General features: G+C 41.0%; 1 protein-coding gene across 1 annotated transcript; it reads right to left on the reverse strand.

The window, feature by feature from the left end:
- Window positions 1–8,463: 8,463 nt before the first annotated feature.
- Window positions 8,464–15,076, reverse strand: AGR3 (anterior gradient 3, protein disulphide isomerase family member). The gene is made up of 7 exons (XM_009948959.1): window positions 14,971–15,076; window positions 12,728–12,791; window positions 11,402–11,454; window positions 10,695–10,771; window positions 10,372–10,435; window positions 9,262–9,345; window positions 8,464–8,513 (listed from the first exon to the last, which is right to left on the reverse strand). The coding sequence occupies exons 1-7, from the start codon at window positions 15,074–15,076 to the stop codon at window positions 8,464–8,466; spliced, it is 498 nt and encodes a 165-aa protein (XP_009947261.1).
- Window positions 15,077–27,692: the final 12,616 nt, after the last annotated feature.

Genomic DNA, 27,692 nt, shown 5'->3' on the forward strand with positions numbered 1-27,692 from the left:
ATTTAACTGCAGAAACACATGATGTGTTTGCTATTTCATGCAAAAAGTTTATATCCTTCTTATAGCAATAAAATTAGTAATTAAAAATACTACCAGCTATTACGGGAGAGACAACATGCTACCAGTATGTACCTAAATTGCATTAAAGCACTTGATGCGTAGGTAAATCACACAGAGGGATAGGTCCTTGTGTACATTCTCCTTCAGGTATAAATTGGGAATTCAGTGCATCGGTTCTAATTCAGGCACTCTATATTAACAGTTATTCTGATTTTAGAGTAATACTGCTAACATAAGAGAAAAAATCTTGTAAGAAAACGTCAAGACTTGATTAATAACTAGCTGTGCACTAAGACTAAGGTTCTGCTCTGAGGCGATCACTGTTCTCTAAACAGAAGTTAGCTGTGTACGTGGTAGACACAGTGCCATCCCTTTACTCCTCCTGTAGCCTGCCTGGAGCTATAGTGGATTCTCTGCCTTTAAACATAATCCTCTCCCCTTAATTTGGACGTGGCCAACTAGTGTTTAGCTACTTGACAAACTTCAGATAAGCTCGTAACAACCAAGGGATTATGATTATTATTTAATCGTGTCAAAATGAACCAAGAAGAACAATAATAGTACAGCAGGTACTATAGTTTCCCTTCATCTAAGTGGAGCCAGTATTGTCTACTAGGAAACGTGCATTTTACTTGTGCAGTAAAGCAATCACTCACGTGAGGTAGCGTGTGTCCGCATCAGCCTAAGTGCTGCTGTTGGGGCCAAATTCTGCCCCCCGTTACACTCCTGGTAAGCCCAGCGACTGCACACAGACCTCTCCTTCCTCCTGTTTGTTCCCCATGCCGTGTGTGTCAGTGCACAGGCACTTCAGAGAGGCACCCACTTGTGCTTGTTGCCTGCAAAAAGACCATGATGGTGCCACCCATAGTTCCTCCACCCCCATATCAGCATGCAAAGCAATCTACACTCCTATAAATGAAATATCCTTTGAAGCGTAGATTGCTTAATAATAAAAAATATGCTTCTATAAATGAAATACCCTTAGAAGCATATTTTTTATCCCAGATTTTGTGAGTTTTGCGAATACATTCAGAATTTATGCATACAAATACGTAAAATTTTTCTTTTCCCCTGCACTGTTTTAAACTTTTGTAATTATTTTTATGGAAGATTTTACTTGTTTTACAACTTCTCTGTTTCAAAATGTGGTTATCAGCCTGACATCTTTTTGGCAGCTTGCCCCTGTTAGTTTGAACATTTCCATGATTTATCAGCATACTGCCACAAAGGTATTGAGTCTACATGACTGAAGTATACACATTGAGTAACGCCAAAGTATTTAGTGGCACTGGCAACACTTGCTATTGTCAGACTTGGAACCACAGTTTCTTCTTTAAATTAATTTTAACTTTACCTGGAGACATGGTAGCTACCGTAAGACCTCTAGTGCTGTAGCTAAGGCTGTGGAATTACCTGTTTACCACAAATATTTCTGGAATTTACTCTTTCTCAAAGACATTGTTAACTTCTGGGTTTGTTTGTGGCTCAGCAGAGCATGTTATGAAGCTATATAGCACAGGAAGAATTTTCCTCAGCTTTCTTGATGAGTCATCCTTTCTCTACAAGGACACGTATCCTTTTAGTTGTTTCAGTGCAGGAAGGAAAGGCTTTACACTTTAAGGTTTGTGCATTGATCACAAAATTGTGGATGCTCTCTCTCATTTATCTTAGCACAATGACTTTTCCCCCTTAATGTCAAGAATTCGAATGACTAATAGAATGCATTTCACAGAAAGAGGCAGCACTAATTAGTTTGTGCTTATGTTCATTCATGTCAGCTGGATAAATGCACCTGCAGTTCTTTGTCCTGCCACATGCTTTTTGGGTGTGATCTTAGCCTGCCTGTGTTTTAGTTCCTTCTGTATAAAAATATGGAAAGCTAAACATCCTTATCTCCTCCGACTCTCTTCAGGGTAAATAGCGAAAGGACCTATCAGTCTCTTTAATGCTGCTCCCATATCATAGGCAACCTTCAGGCTCTGTGGTCCTTTGTGCTGCAGAGATGCCCTGTAGCTGTACCTGGGGCTGTAAGAGTTCAGCTCACCGTCTGTGCAGTCAACACGTTTGGTGAGGAAAGGCAGCCTCGAGGCATCCCAGGAGTCATAACTGATGGTGTTAATATAGTAAATATCATAAAAACATTTAAGATGGCTTCACATTTGCACTGTTGCCTTCTAGAAATGTATGAAAGAATACTTATTCATTTACAAATCTCTGTGAGACATCAACAAAATTGTTTCTTGGCTTTTATAAACAACCAAATAAAGCCCAAAGCTTTCTTTCTCCTTAAAGGAGCTGTTCCACATGCCATATCTTTAGCCCAAGAATGCAGAACAACCCATAATGCGTTTTCACTGGAGTGTGGCTCCCTGTGTATTAATTTGTTTGTTTAGTATATAAGAAAGGGCATTTTTCCAAGGGAGGAAAGATTTGAGTTTTCAGGCCCAGGGTAACTTCTGCTCTGAATCTTTGAATTCCCTTTTGGGAACTTATGCGATTTAGGTCTTTTTTTTGCCAAGGTCGAGAGTATATGAATTAATGAGAACTAATGCCGTGGAGGCCATGAGGGAATACTTTTTAATAAGGGTGAGCATGCTCCTCACTGGGCACTTATATGTGAAAATGTTTAATAACAGTAACGTATATTGAATGTGCAGTTATCTCCCAGGCAAAGAAGGGCAGGACTGGGAGATGCAGGCTCTTGTTCTGCTCTTACAGTGCTCTGATACAAATGCTCAAGAGCTGTGTAAAATCACAGCCGCACCCGCGTGAAGAAAAAAAAACCACCGTAGCAGATTAAAGCTCCTTTTCTCCCTGTCCTGTGCAGTACACCTCACCTTAGGGTGTAGCTTCTCCAGGCGGTCCCTGTCCGTGAATGTAAGCAATGAAGCCGGTGGTTTGTACGTACCCGTGAACTCAGCTCTCCCCAGCTGGCTGAGTGCTAAATAGCAGGGTGGGTTCGTGCGTGCCAACCTTTTACAAACAATCGCTTGGGGACGTGCAGCCAGGGTGTGCAAAGCAGCAGCGAGTGGCCCTCAGCGTGCACAGAAAGGTAAGAGAAGACACAGTAGATCTTTTTGAAGAATTTTTAGGCTCTTTCCTGAAGCAATAAGCGAGTCTAAGCGCCAAAGGGCGTGCCTTCCCTTATTCTAAAGGGGTCAGCAACTATCTTATACCTCTTAATATAACCCTATCTGCTGAACTTTTAGCAATTAGTGTGTCAGTTACTTCACAATACACAGTAGCAACCCAAGATGGTAAGTGCTGAATAGCACGAGCACCTCGAACAGCAAGGAAAAAGTGTGAATATATAGATTGCAAATTCTGGAGATTTTCTGGTGGAAGAATAAATATTCCTCCCCTTCTGATTAGTGGTTTTGGACTTTTTAATTGCCATGGAGACTTTTTGTTTCCGCCTGACTCATACTGCGGATCTGTGCATCCATTTGGACAGAGGAAGAAACAAAAGACAGCAGACCGGTGACTTGGCCAATCCTGTGAAGGACACCTCAGCATTTGGAAATTTCTCTGTGTCAGCCTTTGGCAAGAGCATGTGTAACATGTGAAACAGTCCAAAGTATATCAGCCTTATTCTACAAGACCAAGTTTTGCATTTTAAGTGCTGAGGTGTCCCACAGTCTCTCACCTCCATGGTACACAAAGGTATGGTGGCTTTTCTTTTGTTCCGGTCAAGCGCAAATATTTGCACACAGGAAAATGTTTTAGCTCTGCAGACCAATGCATCAGCCATCTGCCTAGAAATGCCAACGCCTTTCTGCGCTGAAACGGATACATAGGGGAGGATCCTGTTCTGTCAGTTCTCAGATTCCTGTGCCTCACCTCACTGACGTGAAGTCCACGTTTGTTTGACTGCCTGTCTGATTACAACAGATAAGTCCAGTCAGGAAAGTAAGCTTGGATATGTGAACAAGTGGCAATAAAATTTGCTTCCCAGACTGTGTTGTGTTCATAGCAAAGGCAGAACTCAGAGGAGTCTTTTACACACAACATGGGCTTCCACAAGTGATGCTGCATTGTGCTCCTGTTAATATTAGCATCCATCCATACAGTACACAGCTTACGAACTCTGTAAAAGCACACAGTCTATACAGGTAGGCTTTCTCAGCTATTGGTACTTATACCGTGACTGAATTGAGTCTGTGTAAAACAACTACTGCTCTCACATTCACATTTTCAGTCTTTTATTTCCTTCCTTCAGCTCCAACCCAAATAGCGGAGGTCAAATAAACCTAGTTGGTTCAATTCCGGTTAACCAAGGAACAAACGGAACAGGTTCCCACTCTTTCTTAAGAGATGGAAGTAAAGAGCATAGTTCAAAATCTGCCCACTAATATTCTGAATAAATCTGAACAAGCAGACAAGAAGGGAAGAAAAGAGGGAGCAGTGTCTCATGCCATTCGTTTCATAGGAGAAAAAGAGAAAGAATCACGTTGTGTTTGTCACTGCACAGGCTACAGACTTGTTATCTTATCCCAGAGCAATGAGACTTTAATCTGAGATCTGAGTTTCTGTTCCATCAGGAGAGCTATTACCTGGCAAAATAATCTTCGAAGAGGAGAAGGCAGAAAGATAAGTGACAGCTCTAAAATTAAGGATGAACTAAGCTGTGAACGGAAAATATATGTGCAACATACAGGATGGTTTTTTACCTGAATATCTAGCTCCACCAAAAGGGCTGGATCTGAATCTTTAAGAATCACAAAGATTTAGTCCCATTTCTCAAGGCTATGGCTGAGAACAGATTTCAGCCTGGTACCTATGAGGGTCTGAGAAGGGAAAGAAGACGGTGAAATCCCCTTTAGTCACTCTGCAAAGAGGTCTCATCTGACACAGAGGAATTCATGTGCCTGTGACATTTCTGGAAAGTGGCTGCTGTCTGCTTGGGTGACTGGTTTGTCAAAAACTTCTGTAGTGGAAAATGCTGTTCTACATTACAGATGCATCCAGTATCAATAGTACCTTTGGAAATTAATTTTCTTCAAATTTTAAAATAACATGCTCTGCACTGTAGATATAAAGGCTAACTTTCATTTGAGACTGAAAGTCAGTGATTGTTGTATTGTTCTGAAAATTTTGTTATTTATGATAAAAACAAATGTTTTATTTAATTCACATAGTTTATTTCCTGTCTGCTGTCTCAATATCAGACGCTCAAAATGAAGAGAACAATAGATTTCTAGGTCTAGGGCTTGCATTACTTGTTTCTTTCACAGTATCAATAAGTGATAATTCTACCATTTCTTTTCTTTTACAGCACTGAGGTCAGTCAAACTATGGAGTTTAGCATTCCTGAGCCTAGGAAAGTTCAGGAGGTCACCTGGTCCGACCCCCTGCCCGAGCAGGGCCACCTATAGCCAGTTCCCCAGGACTGTGTCCAGATGGCTTTTGAGTATCTCCAAGGATGGAGACCACCATCTCCCTGGGCAACTTGTGCCAGTGCTTGGTCACCCACACAGTAAAAAGTGTTTCCTGATGTTCAGACAGAACCTCCTGTGTTTCAGCTTGCGCCCATTGCCTCTGGTCCTGTCACTGGGCACCACTGAAAAGAGCCTGGCTCTGTCCTCTTTGCACCCTCCCTTCAGGTATTTATACATGTTACTAAGATCCCCCCTGAGCCTTCTCTTACAGAGTTACAGTGATGTGACATCAGACTGTGTTTGTGCCTCCCCTCTCTTCAGTGTAGAAATGTATTAACATTTGTGCTGTGCCATCAGCACAAAAAGCAGATCATCCCTGCGTTTGGGCTGTGGGCATGTGTGTGTATCGACTTAACAGGAAAGAAGAATTAAAGTGCTCATCCACTGTATAATCCCAAAGGATCCCTCAGCATACGAGCAATGCTCTTCAGTATTTCTATGTGCAAGGATGCTTTTCTTTTATGAAAGGCTGACGGAATGTCTGGGCTGACTAGGGTAATCCGTGAGAGTAGTCTTTTATGACAGACACTGCCATCTGTGTAATTAATGGAATAGTAGTACAGGTAAGGGAACAAAACTACCGTGGACAAAGATGGAGATATTAGAGCTGAAGAGAGGACAAGAGGTTTGTTTTGCAGCTGCTTTCCAGATCCGAAATGGAAAGTTCTTGTTTCACACTGCAATGAAAGCATATCCATGCAGATACTTCCACAAGTACAGGCTTCCCTCAAATATCCATCCAGCACCTGAAGCCTTAGTCTTCTGAATCATAACTAGGTGAAGCAGGCACTGGCTGATGGTGTGACTGTCCCACAGTTGATTTCCTGAGTTAGAGCAGAAGTTGTTTCAATCCAATGTTGCCTGTGATCTCGGCTGATGTTGTTGAAAGTGAGTGTATGGAGGGAAAAAATTTCCTTCCAATATGGCAGCAAAGACCCACTACTTTCCACCTACTCTTTTTGGTAGTGTTTTGAATCTACTTTATTTAAGCATTTCCAAAGTTACATTCTGCTGTGCTTCTCTCCAAAGCAAATCCTCTCTTGACCCTACTTTGAGAGTGCTGGCATGGCTACCCTGTGTCATCTCTGGCAGGTAGATCACATCCCTTTCTCCTGAATAGCTCTGGCCTGATTGAAAGAGAGTGTGCCCGCAGTCTGGGAAGTGTTGCCAAATTTGTGGATAAGGACATAAAGCAGTAGAGCTAAACACAACTCAAAGGAATGTGATTACCAGTTTAATTTTGTTTCTAGCATTTTCCCATAGGTTAAAAAAATCATTTAACTGATTATGAAGACAATATACGGTTAATGACTAATACAAGAATGTTTTTCTCTTAGTGTACAGGTCATTTTTCACACTACTCTACATTATCTACATAGAATCATAGAATAGTTTGGGTTGGAAAGAACCTTTGAAGGTCATTTAGTCCAACCCCCCTGCAACGAGCAGGCACATCTTCAACTAAATCACGTTGCTCAGAGCCCTGTCCAACCCGACCTTAAACGTTTCCAGGGATGGGGCATTGACCACCTCTCTGGGCAGCCTGTGCCAGTGTTTCACCTCATTGTTAAAAATGTCTTCCTTAAATCTAGTTGAAGTCTAAATGGGTCCCAGTACAGACCCCTGAGGGATGCCACTTGTTGCTGATCTCCATCTGGACATCAAGCTGGATATAGATATGCTGATATCCAAGTTTTACGTAATTGTGAAGACATGGATAGGTGCAATATAACTCATTCATGACAAATTAATGCTAGGTATTGTAAATTAGCAAACCTGTCCTGCAAAGATCCTTCCTTCACCTTTTATATGTGTATACAGGCAGCATCCTAGGAAATGGCAGGTAGCACAAACTAGTGACACTGGTGCTTTGCACATAACGTAACCTGTGTGCTTTTACTGCAGATGAATCCCTTACTGTCCTGCTCTAATGAAAAAGCGCATTGCTGGGATAATAAACTTTCAACTGACATCAAGTTTTTACTCAAAACGAGTGTCCACCCTTGCATATGGTGATCCTAGGGAAATTTTGTGATGACTTTGTATGTATGGATCTCCTCACTGAGCTGCCACGATGCTGTCTGGGTTGGGATGCTACAGAATGACCTGGGATGAGCTTCACATGGTTCAAGTGCAATTTAAATGAAAAGAGCTGGGACAAGCCTGCTTGTTTTTACCATACCACACTTTACAAGTATCACTTGGCCTCAGGTCTGGAGTTCTGGGAATATCTCCTTCCGTCTCTCTTGGTTCACTCTATCTTTATCATAGCAAAACCTGTAGTTGCTATTTGATGACTATCACCTCACTGAGAGCACACGCTCAGAGTGAAATGTCTGTTCTGCTTTCAGCTATCAGAATGATAGTTAAAGAATTAGACAGAAGAAAGCTAAGCGCAGAGCACTGTTTTTTTTCTATGTAAACTATTCCAAAATCTATAGGAAGAAATCTGTCTGTTTTGCCAGCAAAGTTTCTTTTAATTTAATAAGAAATAAGTGCATAAAGTTATGTTACAGTTACACTAGCCAAGCTTCTTGTAATAAAAATAAAAATTACGAGCCAAGATGCAGGTATTAACTTATATAACAAACTGCAAATAAACATCAAAAGGATTAGTTATAACTCTTGATCAGAGGTCTTAGCTAACTTAACAAAGCCATAGCTGGATTCATAAAATACGGCTCAAAGTTGCTGCACCTTAAACCATCACTTTCAGTTATTCTGATAACTAATTTCAGTGTTTAATAGATTTCTTCTCTTGTTTTCCAAATGGATGCGATAGTCTGGTTTGTTTGTTCTTCACACTGTACGTATAAATTTTTTATGAAACCTGATATACCAAAGCTGCTTGGTAAGAGTTCAAAATGCTAGTAGAGATGGAGAGGTTAACTAAAATATTTTAAGATACTAGGTTTCCTAGTGTGGCTTCACCTCGTAGAGGCTACGGTTATTTCACTGTTGCTGGTTACAGTTCTGTCTGAATGAGGCGTAGTGCTTTCTTCATGTTCTCTATTACTGAAAGAAAAATGAAGAGGAACAGTAAAAATGTACTTAAAGTGCATTTGTACAATTAAAAAAACCACCTAGTTTGATTAGTAAATTGTTCACATTGGAATTAATTTATGGTCACACGTTATATTTTAGACCTTTCTATTGTGAAAATTCTGTCATTGGTACCAAAGCAGAAGGTAAAAATGAGTCAAAATGTTTAAGTTAAAGGGATTTGAAAAGACTCCTTTCAACTCCCTCATTTCTCAACAGCAAGTCTGATAATCAGACGTGACCTGCATATTTGTGGTGTGATACTGCATTGGTGTCAAATAGACGGTATACAGTAAGGACTAGCTCAACCTGAAAAATCACATTCCTTTCTGAAATACGGGTGTTAGGTGGTACCCAGGTAACCACCAGCATTTCTTTACTGATTTCCTCCCACCACGGGCTGTTTACATGGTTCAGCTGGATACCTTTCAGCATAGTGGCTTTCGCCATTCTCCAGATCTTGCTCCTGAAAGTTCTTGATCACGAGCTTTCCATTTGTCTCACCTTGAGTAGTCCCGATGAATTCAATGGCACAACAGGCATGCTTAAGTGTTTTGCTAGAACAGGTTAGGCTATTATAGTTCATTGCAAATGCTCCCACAAAGTCTTTACTCATTACTTTGTGATCTTAACAGATCCTCAAGCAGAAATGATCGGGACAGGGTGCATCTGGCTGCTTACGATGTGAAATGCAAAGTAACACAACAAAGGGGGCACTTACAGAATGGTATGTCTTGTGGTTCGTAAGTGTAAAGCCGGTTGGAGTACCTTCCTGTGATATCAGCTCTTACTGTGAGCGACGGGTCTGCAAAAAGTAACCGTATGAAACACTGCTTTCCATTCCCCCGGCAGCTGAGGGCCAGGTCTGCGGCACGACTTTGGCAGCCGTGGTTCTGAGGTGTTCTGATTTCACCAACCAGGCAATTGCACGGCTGTTACGGTCTGTTCCAACCAATTGCTCTTTACTTGGAGAAATCCTGTACAAACTCTAATGCTCAATTTTATGTTATGCAGCTATTTTGAAGTGGTAGATTATACATGCATTTCATCCATATTTAAAGAAAAATATCCTGTTTTGCAAGTTCTGGGGTTACATCAAGAGAGGCTGATTTGACTGGACGCACACATAGTGAGGGTCATGTGTACCTAATGCAATATTAACATGACCTACCTGGAGCCTTCAGAATGAAAAGCTTGTGATTCTTAATGTTTCCACTATGGACACCTTTTCTCCCAATTCCCCTTCCAAGCTTTGTGTTAATTAACTGCGTCCTGTTACTACATGGCTCTCTGTCTCAGTGTGGGTTTCACTATACCTAACTTTGGATGCCACACACAGAGCTAGTCACTCTAGGCTCCCTGGGCTGTCAGTGAAAAGGAACAGGCACTCTGGGGCATGATTCATTCAGTCTGTTCCAGCTTTACAATGGGATAAATCACTCCTTATATGCCACTGACTATTGACTTTCTCTGTGGTGATGTCCACACCGTAGACATCTACATTCAGACAGACATTTGACTGTCTTCAGTAAACTTAGTCATATAACAGCACTAGCAAGAAACACAGAGAGCAAAAGCCCAGATGCTAACAGATATTTAAGCATCTTGCCCCCAAGCACAAGTTAGGTACCCTCCAGAACATATCTGCAACCTGAGGAAGTTTGCGAGGGTCAAAACCTGTGACAGATCTGCCAAGTTCCAGTCTAATGCCCTGGTAATGATAAATATTGAGCTATTTTCTTTTTTGCAAAATGAATCGGTGTCTCCAAAGGAGGACACTGGCATAGATTCAGATATCACAACTCTGAAAATACATAAATATTGTACATACCTATGAACATGATTCGAGGCACGTATTGTCCGTCAGGTGACAGGTTTTTATCTGTGGTTTCGTGCTGGCAGAAAAATTAGAGCTAGTTATTAAAATATCTCTGTACATTTTGCTGAGGTAGTACCATCTATGAATAGTCTTGTACCAGAGGACAAAACCAAAAAAAGGTACTACTTGTGTGTACACACATGCACAAGTGCCTGTACTTGCATGTAACTGAAATGCCAGAGATATTTAGCTCAAATGACATGAAAAAGCAAGACAGAGAAAACACAGGCCAAAAAAAAAAAGATACCAGTCAAACCACCCCAAACCCTTCATACCATGAGATTCAGCATAACGAAGTTATTTTGGGCCATTTCCTGTATCTCTTCATTTTCTGCAAACGCTTTCTTCAGTGCTAGAAAAGACATGATCACTTGAAGTCCATCTCAAACACTGCCTTTCCGTCTGCGTTTAGCACCACGTTGGCCAGAGACTGGCCACATTGTTCCTGCCTCTGCTGATTCACATTCCTGAGGCGACACTTCAAGGCTCTATCACTGCTTTTTGGAGTTTTGACCCATGTCAGCACAACCTCCCAGCTGGGAAAATGGCAGCTCTCTTCTGTTATTTATGAAGCCTGTCGTCTCAATGGATGCCATGTCTCAGCTTGACAAAAGTGCATTATTCTCAGGAAATTCTTATTAGATCGATTTCAGCAGCCCTGTCCTCATCTCCTTCTTTAGTTACCAATTCAGGAGAGCCAAACAATATTAAATCTGTTCAATCAGTCAGTAACAAAGCTGTGTCTCTTAATTTAAACTGACGAGTGCTGCATTAGGGGTAGCAGGACTGCAGCACTGAGTATTTTTCATGTTCTTTGTTGGGTAGTTTTATAGTGAAGTAATAAATTCTTAGCTTTTCAAATACATTTTCATTTGCCTATTTCTTTAGATAATTTTTGGTATGTGCAAGGCAAACATATAGACAGGTGCAGTTTCTTATAAAAATATTCACAAAATTTTAACACTCAAAAAATCAAAATTACCTTGACAGTATTGACAGTCTTCCAAATGATGAATTACCATCAGTGGCTTGTTACTTTATTAATAATAATAAAACACATAGTTAGATCATTTGACAAGTATGCAAATGGATGATTTCACTAGCAGACTGGAAAAGGCAAACTACATTTAATTTTATGTTAACCCACAGTAAAACCATACAGACACTCTGTAAAGAATTACAGACATTTCTAAGCATGGGAAAAGAACATAATTCCTTCCTAAAAGAAATAAATAGAGAAATAGTGTTTCTGTACTTAAATAGCTTTTCTAAAGTAAGAGATTCTAGAAGGAAGAAACAAACCAGACATCATAATTTCATTCCCAGTCAGTATATAATCAAACTGAGGAGGTATTTAGTATTGCTTAGGTGTGAAGTTCTCCATGATTAAGAAAATAAAAATAACCTGTATGAATGGAAATAAAATGATTTTAATAAAAATTTGGTTTATCGTCAAATATTTCCCATGAAAATTTTCAGGTTTTCCAAGTTTTCTTGGACAGATATACAGTAAATTATTTTTTTCTACAATTTTGTATTTTTGGATGTCAAAACATAAAACAATTCCGTGCATTTTCTCCTGTATTTTTTTTAAAGTACTGTTACTGTTCAGCAAATCCGTTACTAATACTTGACCTGATATCACTGTTGAGAATTTTTTTGTTCCCAGCCATTTTCACATAAGGTACATGAAATTAATTGCCTTTTAATTTAAAAATATTTTGTCTTCAATTTAGTAATAGCTCGTGCTACACTGTTATGGTCTGAAATGAACGGTAAAAGAGATTTACATAATTATTGTTATGAATTCTCAGATATGTTTTCAGCTGAGTGCCACGGAAGATTCAGACTGGAACTTTCATTTCTACCAGGATAGTGAGAACCTGCGAGTACACCGTGCACATATGCCAACTAATAAAGTGTTTGGAAAAACCTCAGAGGCAGTAGGTCATCATGCAAGAGCAAATGCAACTAATTCCCAGCTGTTGATTAAGGAAGCGATCAGAGGTACATGATATTAAAAAGGACTTAACAGGTGTATTTTTAAAATTATAAAATCCATTTATTCAAATGACAACATTGCTGTTGTGGTGAAGAAGTGGCAGTGTTAAACTGTCAGCCCATGGTGTTGCTTCAGAGTCATAAGACCCCTCCACCGGCTTTTATTTATAGACAGAAAATCTGTTTTGTTTAACTGGGTGGTCTGCAGATCAGCTGTCATGGTGTGTCTTTGTTCTGTTTCATTATAGTATATTCAGGCATGACTGATTAACAACTTTGTCTTTCAAACTGTTTTTTAATCTCTTACCTTTTTTTCGCTTGATAAAGCCCTTCTTCATAAGTTTGTACCCAGGTAATTTCATCTCCCCACCCTAGAAACGTAATAAAAGGATTAACTGGTGGCCAGGCAAGTAACTCATAACAAATTCCTTTTTTTTTTTTTTTTTTTTATTTATCTATAGCTGTACACAAACAGGATTTGGGTTTTTAGTCAAAGGTTCCCAAACGTTGTGGCTATGCTAATTCTATGTCTCCTGAGGTGCATTGGAAGATTAAAAAAACTCAGACAACCAACCCCCCCCAAAACCCTCAGCTGGTTGTGTATCCATTTCAAGCCCTTTGGCAAACCTGTTAAATATCTTTCTAAATACTCAGAAGTCCCTAAATCAGCACTCAAATCCTTTATATCTTTATATTGTCTGCTCCATATTTCATGTAGACCCTGGGGCTTAAAGAGAATGTTGGCTTTTGAAAGAGATAAAAATAAAATATTTTTATAAGATTGAGTTTAATGTGAACGTCATTAGAACAGTCTTGGGTTGTAAACTTAACTCCTGACTAATGAATTTCAGTCTCTGGAGCTGAAAATACTTCATTTAATTAAAAAATTTAATAAAAGAATGGCTGTTAAATAAAAATCTCCACTGAAACAAAATCCTAATGAATCATCAGCTTCATAGCTCATCCATAGCTGGTGATACACTGGTCTCAAAAAGCAAATTGTCCAGTTGGTTTCATGCCTCCAGACCCCAAAGATGCCAGCCCCTGTGTAGCAGATCTCTGCCTCCCAGGCAGTGTTGCTCCATTCATGATGGCCCTATTGGGAATTGTAAAACAGCTCCTGGATCTGGACCAGGTTAAGGCTCTGTTTCTTCTGCACCATCTGGGCAGCACTTGGACAAGCCCTGGTTACGCGGAGATTTGCCGTTGACTTTTTCACGGGACAACTGCTTGTGACGCCACTAGGTCACCTCTCCTTTCAGGAGAGTGATTTTGGTTACAGGTCTGCCTTCTTGTTGTTGGGATTCCAGTGTGTTGACCAGTGCATTCCCAGCCCTGGCTGAAGTCAACTGCTGACACAGGTAACTGCACAGAGGAGTCAGCAAGGGTCATTCTGCAGCAGGTTTAAGTATTCCCCTTTGATCTGTAAAAATTACAGGTAAAGATCTCAAGGCATCCCAAAAGGCCTGAAATCAGAATAAGAAAACTGACACTTGTTTTCTGCGATTTTATTTTTCCCAAACCTGTCAGAATTGAAGGGATTTTGTTATCTTTTTATGCATTTAGACGTAGTGGGAAAAACAAATCCTGATCTAGGCAAGATAGGTAATAGATACCGGATTGATTATAACCTTTCTCCAGGGATATCACTTACGAGAAGTGATTTGCAGTTTCTCTTTGATTAGTCCAGGTGTTGCATGGTTTTGTCAAGTGCTCCCTGAGCAATTAGGCTCAGACGGGAGCTCTGCGACAGGCGGGGCTTTGCCAGTGCTTTGTATGGGAAGACCTCAGAGGTGAGTTGTGGGGCTGCAGCTTTGCATAGCTTGCAGAAGAAGTTGGGAAGGGAGATGGAGAATTTTGGGGGCGAACAGGCCCAAAAGGAGAAGGAAGATGGAGAAGAGGAAAAGACCTCGGTAAACTATTTCTCTGCTTGTATTTCTAAGGATTGATCAAACGTAAAAGACTTAAAATAGGGTCTTTAGTTGACATCCAGGTTGAAAATTATGCACTGCAGGGAAGTGAATTATTCACTGCAAAGCATGACTGTGACTATCTGATGAAAGCAAAAAAAAAAAAAAAGGTACGCAGAAAAACCCACCAGTGGCTCAAACTGTTGTTCTCTGTATAAAAATGCGTCTGTAGAAAAGTTGTTCCATAGCAACTGAAGTAAAAAAACTGTGTTTCTGTGGTTCATAAGTTACCATAATAAAATATCTTTTAATTGTTATACGAAAGAATGTTTTCTCACTGGTAGTCCTACAAGTGCATCCTGACTTGAGAGGCTCCGTTTAGGTTTGCTGCTTCTACTAGGTCACTGTGGGTTATATAAATAATGCAGGTTATATGAGGCCCTCAGCCACATCCTTAAGAGCAAACTGACGGAGCGAAACGACATGGAATAAGAAGATGCACTACTTTGAATGTCACTTAACACTAGAGAAACACACCTCAGTAAGTATATATGTGCTCCCATGTGTGTTCTAAATAAAAACATTTGCTGACCTATATGGTAACATAAGGCAGAAACGACGTACAGTAAATATACAGTACCTCTTGACAAAGTCTGAGGTGCTCGTTTTTCCTTTTTGATTGCCATTGCAAGGTTGGAAGAGACTGCAATTAGCAGGAGGGACAAGGCCAATGTTGAATGGAGCATTATTTCCCTTTCAATGCAGCAGGGAAACTGGAAAACAAAGCAACAGCTTTAGTCGCATGGATTCATCACTTGGTGCAGTGAAAATTGATGTGTTAGTGGCATCCTCACAATCTATATTGCAGAGACAGTTTTGGTTATTGCTAGAAATGCCTTTCTTTGCGAGAAAAGTGCAAAATGGAGGTGCTTAATTTTATTGTGCAACACTTTCAGCTGTCAAAATCAGGCTGCAGGGGATGGTTCTCACTGCGGTGTGATCAGGGGAATGAAGTTCACTTCAGTTCATTTCTGGTCATCCAGCATTTGGTTCTCATGAACTCGTACAATGTTGCAATACTGGATCACAACAGTTTCAGGATGGTGCTACTAGTTATTTGTTCTGTTAGGTTTTTAATTTCGGTGAAATGTAACAGCATGGGATCATTTTTTTTTGATAGCAGGTTTTTTGGTCAAAAAATGTCTCATGATAGTCCGAGTCTGGCTTATATCCTCCTTAATAAAACAGGAGAATTGACAAATATTTGCCTCCAGGTGTAATACATTTTAAATTGGCAAATCCCTCCAGAATGTTGAAATTGCCATCATTTTTTTAGCCTGAACTCTGTGAACCAGGATGTTAAAGATCGTGAGATAAATTTCAAAGAAATTTCCAGCTGTTTCTCACAATGAAAAGTCAAAAAATTTCCCCATTCTTCATGGCATTTTAAAACTGATTTTCAGCTCAATTCCTGCTTAATAAAACAGTCCATCTGTGCTCCTGGCTATTTCAGCATTCTGAGGATGTTTGCTTCTCTTCTTGACAAAAATCATGATAAGAAATTCATTAACTTCTGGTCTTGATAAAAGTCAGAACAAAAGCAATGGTTGAGGGAAAGCATTACAAAGCCAAATTTTTTTAATTGCTGAGACTTCTTTCTGCCCGGTACAATTGTCTTCAGGAGTTAAAGCCCAGATATTCAGGCAAATACCTGATGTTTTGAACTAAGTTAAGAAATATAATGCATGTAACCCAGGATACCACCCAGTTAGCTTCTCAGTTCTCCTGGAGATCCCTCTTTTCAGAGGCTGAGTGTTAGGAGTTACAAGGATGAGCAGTTGAGAAAGTGCTTTGACTTAAATAAGGAAATAATAATAATAAAACCCCCCCACCAAATTATTTGTGCCTGTATTGATAAAGAAAATTTCAAACTTGAATTTAAAAGTGATATCCAGTACGGAATTACAGCCCTGAGCACTGGCAAAAGAAGATGCTTTGTGCTTCTTAGGACAGAGAGGCATCAAAGGTGCCACAGTTTTTATCCTTCCTTTAATGAATCTCTCAACATCACTAACATCACTGTTACAGTTCAGTTTCTAGTGAACAAACTCAAACTCCACTTCCAATAACTGGCGATCTCAATACAAGAAAAACATTCTGTTCAAGTGACTGGAGAAGAATTTGAGCGTTCAAATGTACACAAGTTTAGAAAAAATAAGTCATCATCTTGTAGTAAGAATCATATAATGCTGAAGAAATTTCCCTAAGTTGCTAAAACAATTAATACATTCATTATAATATTTTTCTTCTCAGTCTTGTCCACAACAGTTCCCTTGCCCCTCACATGGCATCACAACTCTAGAGTTGTTCTTTCACATAGGCTCATTCTTGTTAGCTATTGTTGACTGAGTTTTAGAAAGGAGTCTCCTTTGGAGCTTACTAATTATGCACATTCATTTGATGATTTGAACTTATCAATGTTTAATAAGAAAATATGACGTTTTCCAGTAGTTCCCGAGGAGAGATTGTAAGTTTTAGTTAAGTCTGGGGATGAGGATTTTTTAGTCATAGAAATTCCATTCAATTTCCCCCATGTTTGTGCAGACCACAAACTTCAGTCAGCAAAAGCAGATCATCACACCCTGCTACTATACTTTTGATGAATGAGTATTTGTAGCAACTCTATGCAAAAGTTAATAACTGCCTTTAGTATCAGTTTCGCTATTAGATGTTAACAAATAAATCTAGCATTTATATTAACATGTTAAAATGCTATTTAAAAATAAATAGGTATGGCTTTGAAATCACACCAGATAATGTCTCTATAAAGCAGGTATAGATGCGTAAATCAGTCCTTGCTCTCATGTATTCATAAAAAACCAAAGCATAAATCTCTTCAAGTCACAGGATTAATTATCTGGAGCTTAAATAATTGATTATCACCCTATTGAAAACCCGTGGGGTTTTGGAAGGATAATTTGTGGAGCTGTAGCCGGAGGCTGTTTCAATTCAACATTCTGAATTTTTGATGTTACATGATCCAATGTTAGTTAATTGATTAAAAGAAAAGAATGACAGCCAACACCATATGGATTGCCTCATCTCTCTGTCAGAACAAACGTTTTGCTAGCTAATCCCTAAGCATCTACCATTTATCTTTTTTGTATAACTAGGCTTGTAACACATTTGTCAACCAAACCTCATTGCTGTACTTAAGGAAAGTTAGGAAGGAGAAATCCTTGCTCACCAGCAGCGATCAGTTGTCCTGATGGAAGGTCCTTTTTCTGGAACTGGTTGGTTAAAAATCAGTGTGATTTAAGCACAGAACACCTGAGCTGCCCAGGTCTCTCCGTAGCAACAACAGTAAATTCACCTGGGAAAAAATGAGAGGAACCTTTTAGCTGAAAATCAAATTCACGTGTTTCCACCCTCCCTCTTCCTTTTCTGTCTTCCCTCCAACTTTCGCTCTTGTGAGTTCCCATGCTTATACACTGAGCCCTTGGCTTGCTCTTCATCTTGGCTTGTATCAGGTGTCTGGTACGAGGTTGGAAAATAAACAGTGGCTTATGTGTGTCTGCTACTTCCCCCCTCAAACAGTCTGAGTCTGGCTTATGTCCAGTGAAAAAAGAAACCACCAATGAAAGCTGGAACTGTAGGTGCTTTTGTTCCCAGTGAATGGCTGGGTTCACTGGTGCTTGAAGATAGGTATGAACCTCATAGGAAGACACAAGGGTTACTTTGTGTAGAGGAATGTAGCTAACAAATAAAATGAACTTTTTTTTTTTTGAGGGGGAAATAAAATTATTTATTTAAAGAATATGGTTTAAAGCATCTGATTATTGCTTCTGTGAGTTGTAGTTTCAAAATGGTCTGAATGTTTGGACGTGATGCTTGATATAATTTTGACCTAACTTGACTATTGCAGGAAAAGTCCTTTATTCATTGTCTTTGCACAAAGAAGGAATTAGCTAGATCACCTTTTCCCTCCTCCTTGGATAGCTTTTGCAAGGGAATCAGAAGCAATTCTCTTTTGGTTATTCCTCTCCCGTGTATTTGTTTATATGAACTGTATTGGTTACACTTTTTCCTCCTCCTTTTCGTGTAAAGTCTGAATTGCTATATGTCTTTGATGCTTTGCTCTCCTGATGTTTGCTGTCACTGAGAGGTATATGGTTAATGATGTACCATTCTTGTATTACCAACTGGGGTTGTATCAAAAAGTGCAAAACGTGACTTTCTGTATTTTAGTGCTGAGTTACCTTTAATATTTGTAATGGAGAATTCAAACTTGCATTTAGAGTTTAAAAACAATATTAAATGTATGTAAATCCATAATACATTTAGCTCCTGGCATGGCTGAAAAAGAAAGGAACGTAGTTTGATTACAAAAGAAATGCAGGTAGATATTTAAATCAAAGCGCTACATTGCATTTATTCACTTAAATTTTAAGCAAATCAAAAAGACTCTCCGAAGTCAAACAAAGGGTGATTTAAAGAACCTCTCTCCATCCAAGCTTTGGGTTTTCACATAGAAATTCCAGGCACTGAAGCTTCAGTTCTTCTTACTCTTCAACTAATTACAGATCATTAAGTAGTTAGAAATATAGACATTTTCTAAGTGTACTGAAGTGTGTTGCTGCTCAACCCCGAGATATTGTGTTCTTCACTGCACAGGTTTCTTGTTGTAAGGAGTAAAGGAGTAGAGTAATTCAATAAAATAGCTCAAAATTAGGGCTGAGCTACCTGTGAGTGACCTTTGGCAGGACAATGTTCAGCAATTTGTCTTCCGTACTCTATATTAGAAGATCAGAATTTCAGCTTCTGTCAGTCTTGCCATGGAGACGTGGGCAGTCCTGGTCAAATAGACCCTGTCAAGGTTTAATACTGGAAGAAAAGCACTGTAATACTTTATAAATCCAAGCTGGACACCTATCCAGTCACTGTGTGTTAGGTGGGACCTTTTCAGCTCCCTGTCCCTGTTTTCTTTTGCATGTGTTCAGCCTCCACACCCGAACTAAGTGTGAAGCTAGAGCTCACGCTAGCAGAGACGCTTTCCATCCCAGCTGCCAGCTGCGCCACCTGACATTCAAATCACCGACCTGTGCAGCAGCAGTTACCAGCCAAATGTTGACTCTGCACTGAGCCCACGGTTCTGCCCTCGTTCATTGAACTAGCACGCTCTCGTTCATTGAACTCGCCCAGCTTAGTCTCCAGGGTGATGTGGACGGAAGGTGTTTCTGTTTCTCTTCCATTCTAAAAGATTCTTTTTGGAGGTACGAGTAACTATGCGTTAACTGTGTATGTACACTTTTATCCAGGTCAAGATTAGGAAACGTAAGGATTGGCTAAATATAGGGCAGAGCAAGGCAGCAACAAAGCAAGTGAAGAGGACAGACTTTTAGAAAGAGAAAGGCGTTGCAGAATAACTGACACTTGGAACCGCCTGCTGCTGCTTTCGTGCGAGTCCTGCAGCAGCAGATTTAGGTATGTGTCTATATGTGTAGCCTATTTATGAAATACGAAACTGACTGAAATTGTGCTTTACATAGTGCTGCATAAACGCAAATTCAACAAAAAACCAACCCCACTGTATTGATCAGTTCCCTGATCTCACCCTGTCTGTGGCCTCATGAGTGTTCTGGCACAAGGCAGGGCATACCTTGATGCAAGGAACAACAAGCTGACCAGGTTATAAAGGACAACCCCATGTGACGTTTGCTCTCACTTATGCAGAAGTTTAATTTAAAGTGATCACAGAGTGACTACATAAGAGAAATACAATTTATTCATATAAAATTTTATTGAGTCAAAACCTAGACAAAATAGTTGCCCACATAAGGTGCACAAAATCTTCAGTGCCAAAAGCAATGCCATGGTGGTATCTCTGCAGACAGAAAAGTCAGTCTTCAAACTGAAGTATCTTGCCACAGCCTGCAGCACGAGTCAGTGATAGAGGATGAGCATCGCTACGGTCTAAGCAGTCTTTCCTGTCCCCAGGCTGCAGATATCCCTAGAACTACGTAGTTCAACTTACCATGCCTTTTCCAGTAGTGTTTGCACAGGTATGGCTTGCTTACACGATCCAGTTACAGCGATGGAATGGGACATTCTACACCCTCTGAGCTGCAAGAACTCTGTGGGCCATGAGCATGAATGCAGGCAATGCTTAGTTAACACGATAACAGTATCAGACTTGTTAACCTGTGGGGACTTAATTATTTGAGCCCTTAAGCTGAGTACAAATCTGAATTTGCTGCGTGCACAGTGTGAAAATTCATAGTATGAGAATCGACGATTAAAAAGTCCACGTCTGAGAGAATTTCCCAGGAAAAAGATCCTGCAGTGACACATCTTTATTCTGTGTGGTTTCTCATGGGTTACGGCTCCTCCTCACAGGGTAAGTGTGAAATCCCCTGAATTACAAGCTCAGTAGAAGAAACCCTTTTTATAAGTAAAATAAAGTATATTCCATTCGAATGCAAATGAAAACTTTTGCTTTTGACTATTAAAAACCTCCTCCTTCAGTACTTGCAGAACTGAAAACTCCTGTCTGGTACCTCCTCTCTGCTGCTCCTGTCTCTTTGGGTCCCCTGAGGACAGTCCTTTTTCTGTGCTCAGAGAAAGGTATGAAGAGGACAATGATGTGAAGCACATCTCCACTGCAGTCATAAAAGAGAATATTAAGGCCCTTTTAAAAGCTCTTTTCTATTTTAGCACCTATGATGTAGACACTTTGTTGGGTCTATCAGCCAACCTATCCTAATTTTGTAAGCGTTATAGCTTAAGAAGCAAGGGTGGAGCAGGCCTGGTGCAATGTGCTGGAAGGAGCCTGCTGGCCACGCTGTCTGCTGCTGCAGGCGAGCTGGTCTCGCTGCAGGGAGTCGGGGACGGTTTCCAGCTCAATCGCATTAAACTCTGACAGCGTTTCTTCAGAACATGAAAACAAACAGCTTGACCCTTTGTTTTGTAAGCCTGGCAGTATCAGCTCCCTCCTTTATGACAATAAGACAAAAGGCTCTGGGTTTAAAAAGAGAAGCAATACACTAGCATCACTAATGGAGGAAAAAGGGTTCGGTGATGAGTTACTCCCATATAAAAGATTTCCTTCTTTTTCCTTGTGAGTTGTTCTGCAAAGGTCTTAGCATCAAGATGGGTGTGAATTTTTGATAGTGCTGCTGCTTGTTTTTACTTGGACCACACTGTGCTGAAGGCTGGGAGTGAAATTCCTTGCCCCATGGAAGTCAGTTGGCTTTTGCATGGATGGTGCCAAAATTTTCCGCTGGAGTTTTAAAGATTTTTATTTGTGCTAGGCACTGACTTTCAGGAGGCATTTGAGCAACCTGGAAACCTGCTAGTAAACCGCTCAGCTCTAACCTTAGTGGGGTTAATCCCATTGCTATGGAAGCCTACACTCAGTACTATGTGTCCAGTCACTCTTTGGTTCGTTGGAACGCCGTGATGGTATGGTGTGGCAGTACTAAACATTGCACCCTGCTGAAACAGTGTGTCCTGTGCAAGTCATAAAGCTCCTCAAAGCCTGACCACCCCTCTTGCATCCACCCTTGGGCAGGCAGAAACTGAAGCCCGTTGGCTGAACTTCCCAGAGCAGCAGCTCTGTCGCCCATGTGGAGCTCAGCTGCGGTCCTGCATGGCGGAGCATCTCTGCATTGGGAAAGCAGCAATTACAAAAGCTGCCCTTGTTGCTGAGGACCCAGTGAACCACGCTGTGGGGAACACCTCTCCTGCCTTGGAGAGGCAAAATACCAGCCAAGATCTGGCAAGATATCGGGCTGATAAGATGAATTCTCAGGCTCAACTACCTTCACAAAAAGCAAAGCAAAACCCACCAGGGCAGAGGGTAATACTGTTGCTTGTTTCACTGCATCAGTAACCAAGATGACATGAAAATTAGTTTGTAATACGCATCTACTACAGTTTTAATTGCACAGAATTATATATGGGAAGACTCATAATGAGTTAAGCGATGATGGACAACATTGCAATATTTGACTATTAGGTTTTTTAATTTGGAAAGTTGATATTCAGAGAGTTCCTAGTTTTGCTTTTAAAAGCTGCTGCAATTAATTCATAAGGAAATTAACCGAGACGCAATGGTAAGTACATTTTTCTCCATCGTTTTTGACCCTGCTAAAGATAGCTATCTTAAGAATGTGTGTAACTCAAGTGCATGGAGGAGTGAGCAGAGATTTTCAGTAGTGCCACTTTTTAAAGCCTTATGAAAAGAAAATCTTCAAAACATCAGAAGACCTTTTGTTTGCAAATATTATAAAGGAAAAGTCCATTGACAGACAGAATGGTCGGTTTCTTTTAGCACAATATAGGTGTAAACACAAATAGTTTTATTTTTAAGTTTTTTTCCCCATTATAATTCTGTTAAAAATCTGATTTACTTCTGACTCATTATGTCATAACATTGTGGTGCGCTGTGTAATTTCAGATAAAAACTAGTGATTACAATGGGTTTGAAAGGCTTTACCCCATTAAGCTCCTTCAGTACAGGTAGGCACATCAGCAGCTCTTTGTGGCAGTGGGAAAATGTCTGTGGCCCCCCAAAAAGCTGCTGTGGGAGGTAGAAAAGGGGGACTGATGTGTATTTTAACTGTTGGAATAGAATAATACATAATAAAAATGGGAAGGGAAGGGAAGGGAAGGGAAGGGAAGGGAAGGGAAGGGAAGGGAAGGGAAGGGAAGGGAAGGGAAGGGAAGGGAAGGGAAGGGAAGGGAAGGGAAGGGAAGGGAAGGGAAGGGAAGGGAAGGGAAGGGAAGGGAAGGGAAGGGAAGGGAAGGGAAGGGAAGGGAAGGGAAGGGAAGGGAAGGGAAGGGAAGGGAAGGGAAGGGAAGGGAAGGGAAGGGAAGGGAAGGGAAGGGAAGGGAAGGGAAGGGAAGGGAAGGGAAGGGAAGGGAAGGGAAGGGAAGGGAAGGGAAGGGAAGGGAAGGGAAGGGAAGGGAAGGGAAGGGAAGGGAAGGGAAGTTGATCATGGCCTCCCATCCACAGAGCAGCAGACTTGAGGACTGGGAAACCCAGATCCACAAGAGGACATAGACACTGCAGTTGCCTTTGCTTTGGCAGCGAAGCTCTTCAGGCAGCCAAGGCGTTGTCACCAGCAGCGGTCCTGGCAGGGCTGAGCAGCTTTGAGCTGATTTCTGGGTGAGCTCAGCAAGGGTCCCACTATATGTGTGCCCGTGCCCAGGTCTGGGAAAGGGCTTCATCAAGCAGATGGACTCTCACAACTGTTGTGCCCCCTGCCACCTGTTCCCAGGTACATGCATGCTGGTATTGACACTGGAGGATGTGCTTTCTACCTTCATGTGTGGGCTTCCTTGAGCAGACAACTTTTACATACTAATTCCTTCTGTGCATTTAATCCTATGTTACTGGTACTGTATTTAGGAAGCTGACAAGACTGATCATCATGGGCTGATTTGGAGGTTTAAACACTCGTTGTTGATCTCCATCCCTGGACAGAGAGGTTGCTGACGAAGTTCTTACTCTGTCCAACTCTGCCTTAGCTCATGTGTGAGCAAGGGATGAGATCACAGCTCCTGTGACAGCTGTAATTCAGGGTCATTCCTTTAACATTTATTGATAACTCTCCAAAAGTTGCATGCCCAATGTGCTTCTGCGAATCGATACAAAATTAATTAGATTATACAAACACAATGCCCAAATGAATTTTACACTAAACAATACAAGAAAACTTCACAGAGCTCGTGTTTTCATGAGTGAGAGGTACTTTTGGCTCCTAACACAGGTAATTGGTGTGCAGTGGCTCTGGACCTCAGGGCACAATCAAGCAGCACATAGTACCAGAGCTGAGAACTGTGCTTCGGGCTCAGAGTGCCGAGCACTAGCTTTCAGTGCCAAACAGAAAAATGACTAAATGGAAAAACCCTGCAAGTGTCCATTGGGCTCAGGTTTTGACTGACAGCCAAAAATCATTATTAGAAAATTTCTGGTTCATTTCAGTAAAGCCATTTAAAGAAATCTAGGTATAACATGCTACTTTGTTTCTGTGTGTGTCTTTCAAATATTTTTTCCTTTTTCTTTCCTAAAAGCAGAGCTCTAGGTAATGTTCAAGTGAACAAACTCCTCCAGTGGTTTGCCTCCACTGGAGTACTGTCCTTTTTTTAGCTTTGTATTCCTGTAAAGACATTGTTATGCAACATAAGCATAATAATATAACTGGAAAAACTTTTATTGAATTAGTGGTGATTTATACTGGCTGCAAACCATATTCTCTGCTTCCCAGGCCCATATCTATGCTTTCACTTCTAAGCCTTTATTGTATTCTAGCACTGTCACCTCCAACCCCTCCCCGCCCCCCCCCGGGCTTTCTCTGCATTTCTGGGAAACTAGCTCCTCCATCCTCAAACTGCCCTGTGGTACAGCCCCTGGAAAACTTGATTCCAGGCTTAATCGGCACCTCGCTGTCAGCTGCTCTGCAGCTCTGTGCCTCCATGAGTCACCACTGCCTATTGGCTTCCACTTCCCAACGAGATTATTTTCCTGCCCTCTAGGCTGCCCAGATTTCCCAGACACTTTTATAGATATAAAGCTTTGAAGACCATCAGGGGAAAAAAGTAATTTATTATTTTTCATGAATTTTGCTGAGATTTACAGAATAAATGTGTAAATAAAAGGAAACCGATGCTGGATGTTGTTGGCTCCTCCCTTAAGTCCAAAAGTACAAACTGTTCTGGACAGTGTGTTTATTTAATGCCTTGTGAGATCTGACATGCATAGCCTGCCCTTCTACCAGCAGATCCTCCTGTTACACTGTGGTTCCAGCTGTGCAGTTTTGAAACAATCCTCTAGGCTTTTGACAAAGAAAAGCCATGTTTATTTAATCCAGGCACCTCTCCATTTGAATACCAGTGCAGAGCAACAGCAAGGAGAAGCCCTGGAAGTCATTCTGGCCTCCCAAGCTCCTGGTACACCCCAGGGCACGCACTGCCAGCCAGGGAGAGGGGTACAGCACACTCCTTGCCCGTGGCTGGGCAGATCCTGACTGCTGTGAAGGAACACAAAAGGGTTGCCATCTGCCTGCTTTTATTTTGCCGTCTCAGAAGAATCCCCTTGGAAACATCTTTCCAAAGGGACCTAGTACAGGCACAGCTCCCCAGGCTGTTTTTTGTCTACAGCCCTTAATTAGAAAAGGCGAGAGTTGTGTGTCCTGCACCCTGGAAGTCTGGAGCAGAGCAGATAAGCGTGGAAGTGTAGCACATCCTTGGGCCTCTTGGTTTTCTCCCTCCTGGCAGCCTCTGCCTACACACAGGGTTATATTCGACTTGGTCATGTGGCAGAGGAGGGACAGGGGGCAGCTGGAATGAGCTTTTCCTCAAGGCTTTGTTGGACCTCAGCATGAAGACCTGCAGAAGGTCCCTGTCCTCTGCTCCCGCTCCCTCTTGCCAGGTACGGGGCAGCTGTGTGCTGCTGTGCCTGACCACGATAGGCACGGCAGGGGCACCAAAGCGGGGCCCGGGCAGCTCCAGTCTGTGCATGGTGCATGAACATCGACAGCTTCATGTTGTGTCTTCTCATACAGTGATCTAGCAAGCACATACACCTCAGGGAGTCACATGCGGCAGGCAGTATCTAAGCCTTTCTGGTCAAGTGCATGTTTTCTCTATTTTCAACCTTACTGCTTCAGCTGTGAACAAATACCTTCCTCCTCAAAGTGTACGCCATCTTACAGAGCTGAAAACTTCGAGAAACTGGGGTTTAGCCCACTTGAATAGACTATGATTTCTTTATTCCAATAGATTATGAATTCTTATTTAAATTGTGAGCTGAGGAAATGGTATCTAGGATTTATTTTGCCCTCAAAGTTACACATTTAAATTTTTTTAAATAATTTCTATGTCTCATGGAGGTATATTTCCAAAAGCTGCTAGAATGGCTTATTAACTCTTTGAGGAATCTGAAGTAATTTGAGATTTGACTCGATTATGTTTGAGTTTCTGGACGATGAGATGTGGTGTTTGGTTTCAATAAATGACTTACTGAAGCATGAAAATCTAAAGAAAATTAAATGCAAATACCACTGTAGTTGGAGAATTTGGGTGGGATTTCTGTAGAGCAAATATGATCTTTCAGTATGTTTAGTTATACAACCCTTTAAGTTTATTGATGTGGTCCATAAGACAAGTATTTGTTCCCAATGCCTCTAGTTGGCAGTGTTGCATTACGAATAACAAAAGGACCAATGTTTTTATTTTAACTTTGCCTGATTCCAGTGACAAGTTCAGAATGCAAATCGATTAAACATAAAAGTGATTGCATATAAAAATTCACAGAGTTTGGAAAAACCGTTCAAAATCAATTTTGAAAAATCAGAGTGCTTTTTATTTTATTATTTTTTTTTTTTAAATTTATGTGCACATAAAGCAATTTGAGAGGTGACAGGGGTAGAAACCCAGAACAGATTTTAAGGAAGAGAGCCAGGAAATTCAGCATGTGTTTTGGAAGAGATTGAGAGCTCAGAAATATTCAATGAAACTTTCTGACTGCCACAAGAAATGAAAAGCGGCTGCATTTCCTACAGTCAGAGTGTCCCAATAAAGACTTCACAAGCAAGAATGCTCTCCAGAAACACATTGGACTACTTTGCTGCAGCTGTGAGAGTGAGTCAACCAGGCCTCTGTTGAAAGAGGTGCCTGTTGCTGCGATGTTTTGTGATGTTTTCCTGCAGTGACATCGCTGTATCTGCTTTAAAAGGTGGTACCATCTAAAAATCAAAAGGCATTGTGTTCTGGAAAATGAGAGTGATTACAGTATCGTTTAACGTTTAAGATTTCTGCACCAGTATTCCTTTAACTTTTACTAATAAGGGCCCTATCCCAGGGTTTGCTTCCATGAAGAACTGACGCAAGAGGGCATGAGAGCAACTCAGTATCTCTCAGCTTTTGTCTCCCTTTTTACTCTCTGTTCTTCAGCCAAACCTCGATCCTGCAAGTTTTTGAGTCCGTGGCCCTGTTCCAGCACAGCACTTGATACATATTTAACTTTAGGCACATTAGCAACTCCATTGATGTCCATAGGACCACTCATATGCTTAAAGTTAAGCATGTTCTTAAATGTCTATAATGGATTAGGGAATATGGGATTGAGGTCTCTGGCAAATCTCCAGGAAAGTTTCTCCTAAAGAAGCCAGACAAGCTTCTCTTCTGATGCGGACCCATCCTGGTGCAGCCATGTTTATCCCCAACAGCCAGTGGCTAGAAAGGGGCTCTAGCTGGTCATTCCTCACTGATGGAGTAGACTGTGCTGCTTTACCAACAGAAAGGTTTCAGCTTTGGAATTGAAATGTAGAGCTGTTCACCTGAGCACCCTGCAGAGCT

Source organism: Leptosomus discolor, chromosome 7 (assembly GCF_034619465.1).
Source record: "Leptosomus discolor isolate bLepDis1 chromosome 7, bLepDis1.hap2, whole genome shotgun sequence".
Lineage (NCBI taxonomy): Eukaryota > Metazoa > Chordata > Aves > Leptosomiformes > Leptosomidae > Leptosomus > Leptosomus discolor.

Excerpts from the sequence above, each read along its gene's own strand:
- AGR3 (XM_009948959.1), bottom strand. The coding sequence starts at position 15,076 with ATGCTCCATTCAACATTGGCCTTGTCCCTCCTGCTAATTGCAGTCTCT. Across the intron at positions 9,346-10,371 it reads GCCTCGAATCATGTTCATAG|ACCCGTCGCTCACAGTAAGA; the intron begins GTATGTACAATA and ends TACTTTTTGCAG. Across the intron at positions 8,514-9,261 it reads ACCACAAGACATACCATTCT|TAATAGAGAACATGAAGAAA; the intron begins GTAAGTGCCCCC and ends TTTTTCTTTCAG.